Source organism: Halyomorpha halys, unplaced genomic scaffold, assembly GCF_000696795.3.
Source record: "Halyomorpha halys isolate HHAL.00 unplaced genomic scaffold, Hhal_1.1 Scaffold159.1, whole genome shotgun sequence".
NCBI classification, from domain to species: domain Eukaryota; kingdom Metazoa; phylum Arthropoda; class Insecta; order Hemiptera; family Pentatomidae; genus Halyomorpha; species Halyomorpha halys.
The window spans coordinates 331,764-333,394 of NW_027109188.1; the positions used below are offsets into that span (position 1 = coordinate 331,764).

The 1,631-nt window shown below is 35.1% G+C and overlaps 1 protein-coding gene across 1 annotated transcript in view; it reads left to right on the plus strand.

Moving 5' to 3' along the window:
- Positions 1-427: 427 nt before the first annotated feature.
- Positions 428-1,631, plus strand: part of LOC136795755 (D-galactoside-specific lectin-like) — a 2,624-nt gene continuing 1,420 nt past the window's right edge. Inside the window, exon 1 of the mRNA XM_067047378.1 lies at positions 428-666. Within this exon, the coding sequence (XP_066903479.1) occupies positions 443-666 (224 nt within the window). The 5' untranslated portion in view covers positions 428-442. The remainder of the gene's footprint in view (positions 667-1,631) is intronic.

Genomic DNA, 1,631 nt, shown 5'->3' on the forward strand with positions numbered 1-1,631 from the left:
CAATTCTCATGTACTTGGCAAGATCCATTTAGTACGCAAGCTCTTAGATTATGAAGAAAAATTATGACCCCTTCACCAAGTTATATGTTTTGATTTTTGTAATATCAGTAAATTCGACACATATGTCATAAAATCACCTCTCAACTTAGTATTGTCAAGGCTTTGCTGTTTATTATGATTTATTCCGTTCTTTTATTTATGTAATGACCATTTTTAGTGACAGTCCAGTTGATTTGAAATTTTAATGTGATTTCATGACATGTTAATATTAAGGAAAAAAAATAATAATATATGTTCTAGATTTTGTTTATATTGCTCAAACGTCAACAGTACGTTTTTTCAATTTTTTTTTTTTTAAGGTTTCTGCTTAAAACTTTCTGAATTTCGTCATTTTATTAATGTTATGCTATATATAGTTATAAATTATAATTTTTGAATCAAAATGAACTTTGAGAGCTTAAGTAAGAGTCTTGTTCCAGTTATCAGAGAAGTGACAGCTTGCAGAGACGACCAGAAGAGACTGAGCTGCCCTCAAGGTAGTGGCATCCAAATCCACGAGGCCTTCTACGGACGCAAAAACCCCAACACCTGCCCCTACCTCGGGCAGGATGAGAGTGTCCACCAGACCTGCTCCTCCTCCAGTGTCCTTCAAGATGTCAGGAACAGGTGAGTCAGCTGTTAGTTATCTACTTTACCAAACAGGTAGAGCCAGGAGCGTTTGTGAATTGGGTGAGAAGGAGAGATGAAATATTAAAATTTCCCCAAAATTTTGAAAGGTTTTTTTCAACAAGTTCTAGTAGTTCAAGGAAATATTCCCTTTAATATACTACTTTCTAAAATATTTTTATCTCCTGATCTTCTTTCAGCGTCCTAACTGGTAAAGTTATAGGGTGAGGAGGAAATGAAAAAAATATAAAATTGACCCAAACATTTTTGAATGATTCATCCAACTTATGGTAGATCATGGAAATCTTCCCTTTAATTTAATTCTTTCCTAAGCGTTTTTTATAAAACTTCGCCTTAATCATGCGTCTACAAATCCTGATCCAGAGGTCACAATACTGTACCTCTCTCGTTGATTGTTTCCTTGTCTGCACTATCCCAAATATTTCTAAGTGTAACGCGATCACTTTGGGTCTATTGTACGCCGTTCTTTCCTCTGTTCCAAGCCAGATGCCATCGCGACTTTGGATATCGTATACGGATAGGATCAAAGTTACGATCTCGTTCAAAGGTGAGGAATCATATCCTGGCCAATGCAAATGACGTAATAAGCGGTCTCATCATCCTTTCTGCAAAATCTGCAGATTGGACACTCTGACAGTCACATTTTATAGAGATGTTTATTCAGCTAAAAGTGTCCTGTATATAGTTCTTTCACCCATTTTAAGGGGTTAGCTAAGTTCACTCTTACTTAGTTACGGCCCTGATCCCAGATCGCTCTTGTAATTGAACAGAAGACTTTCCGTTCAAATCGCTTCATTCTGCTTTCTAGAGTAGCTGTTAGAGCTTGTATCTCGCAGTCATATATCAGAACTGTATTATGATATTCTGTATAATGATATTATGATATATTATGTATAATGATATTATGATATATTATGTATAATGATATTATGATATATTATGTA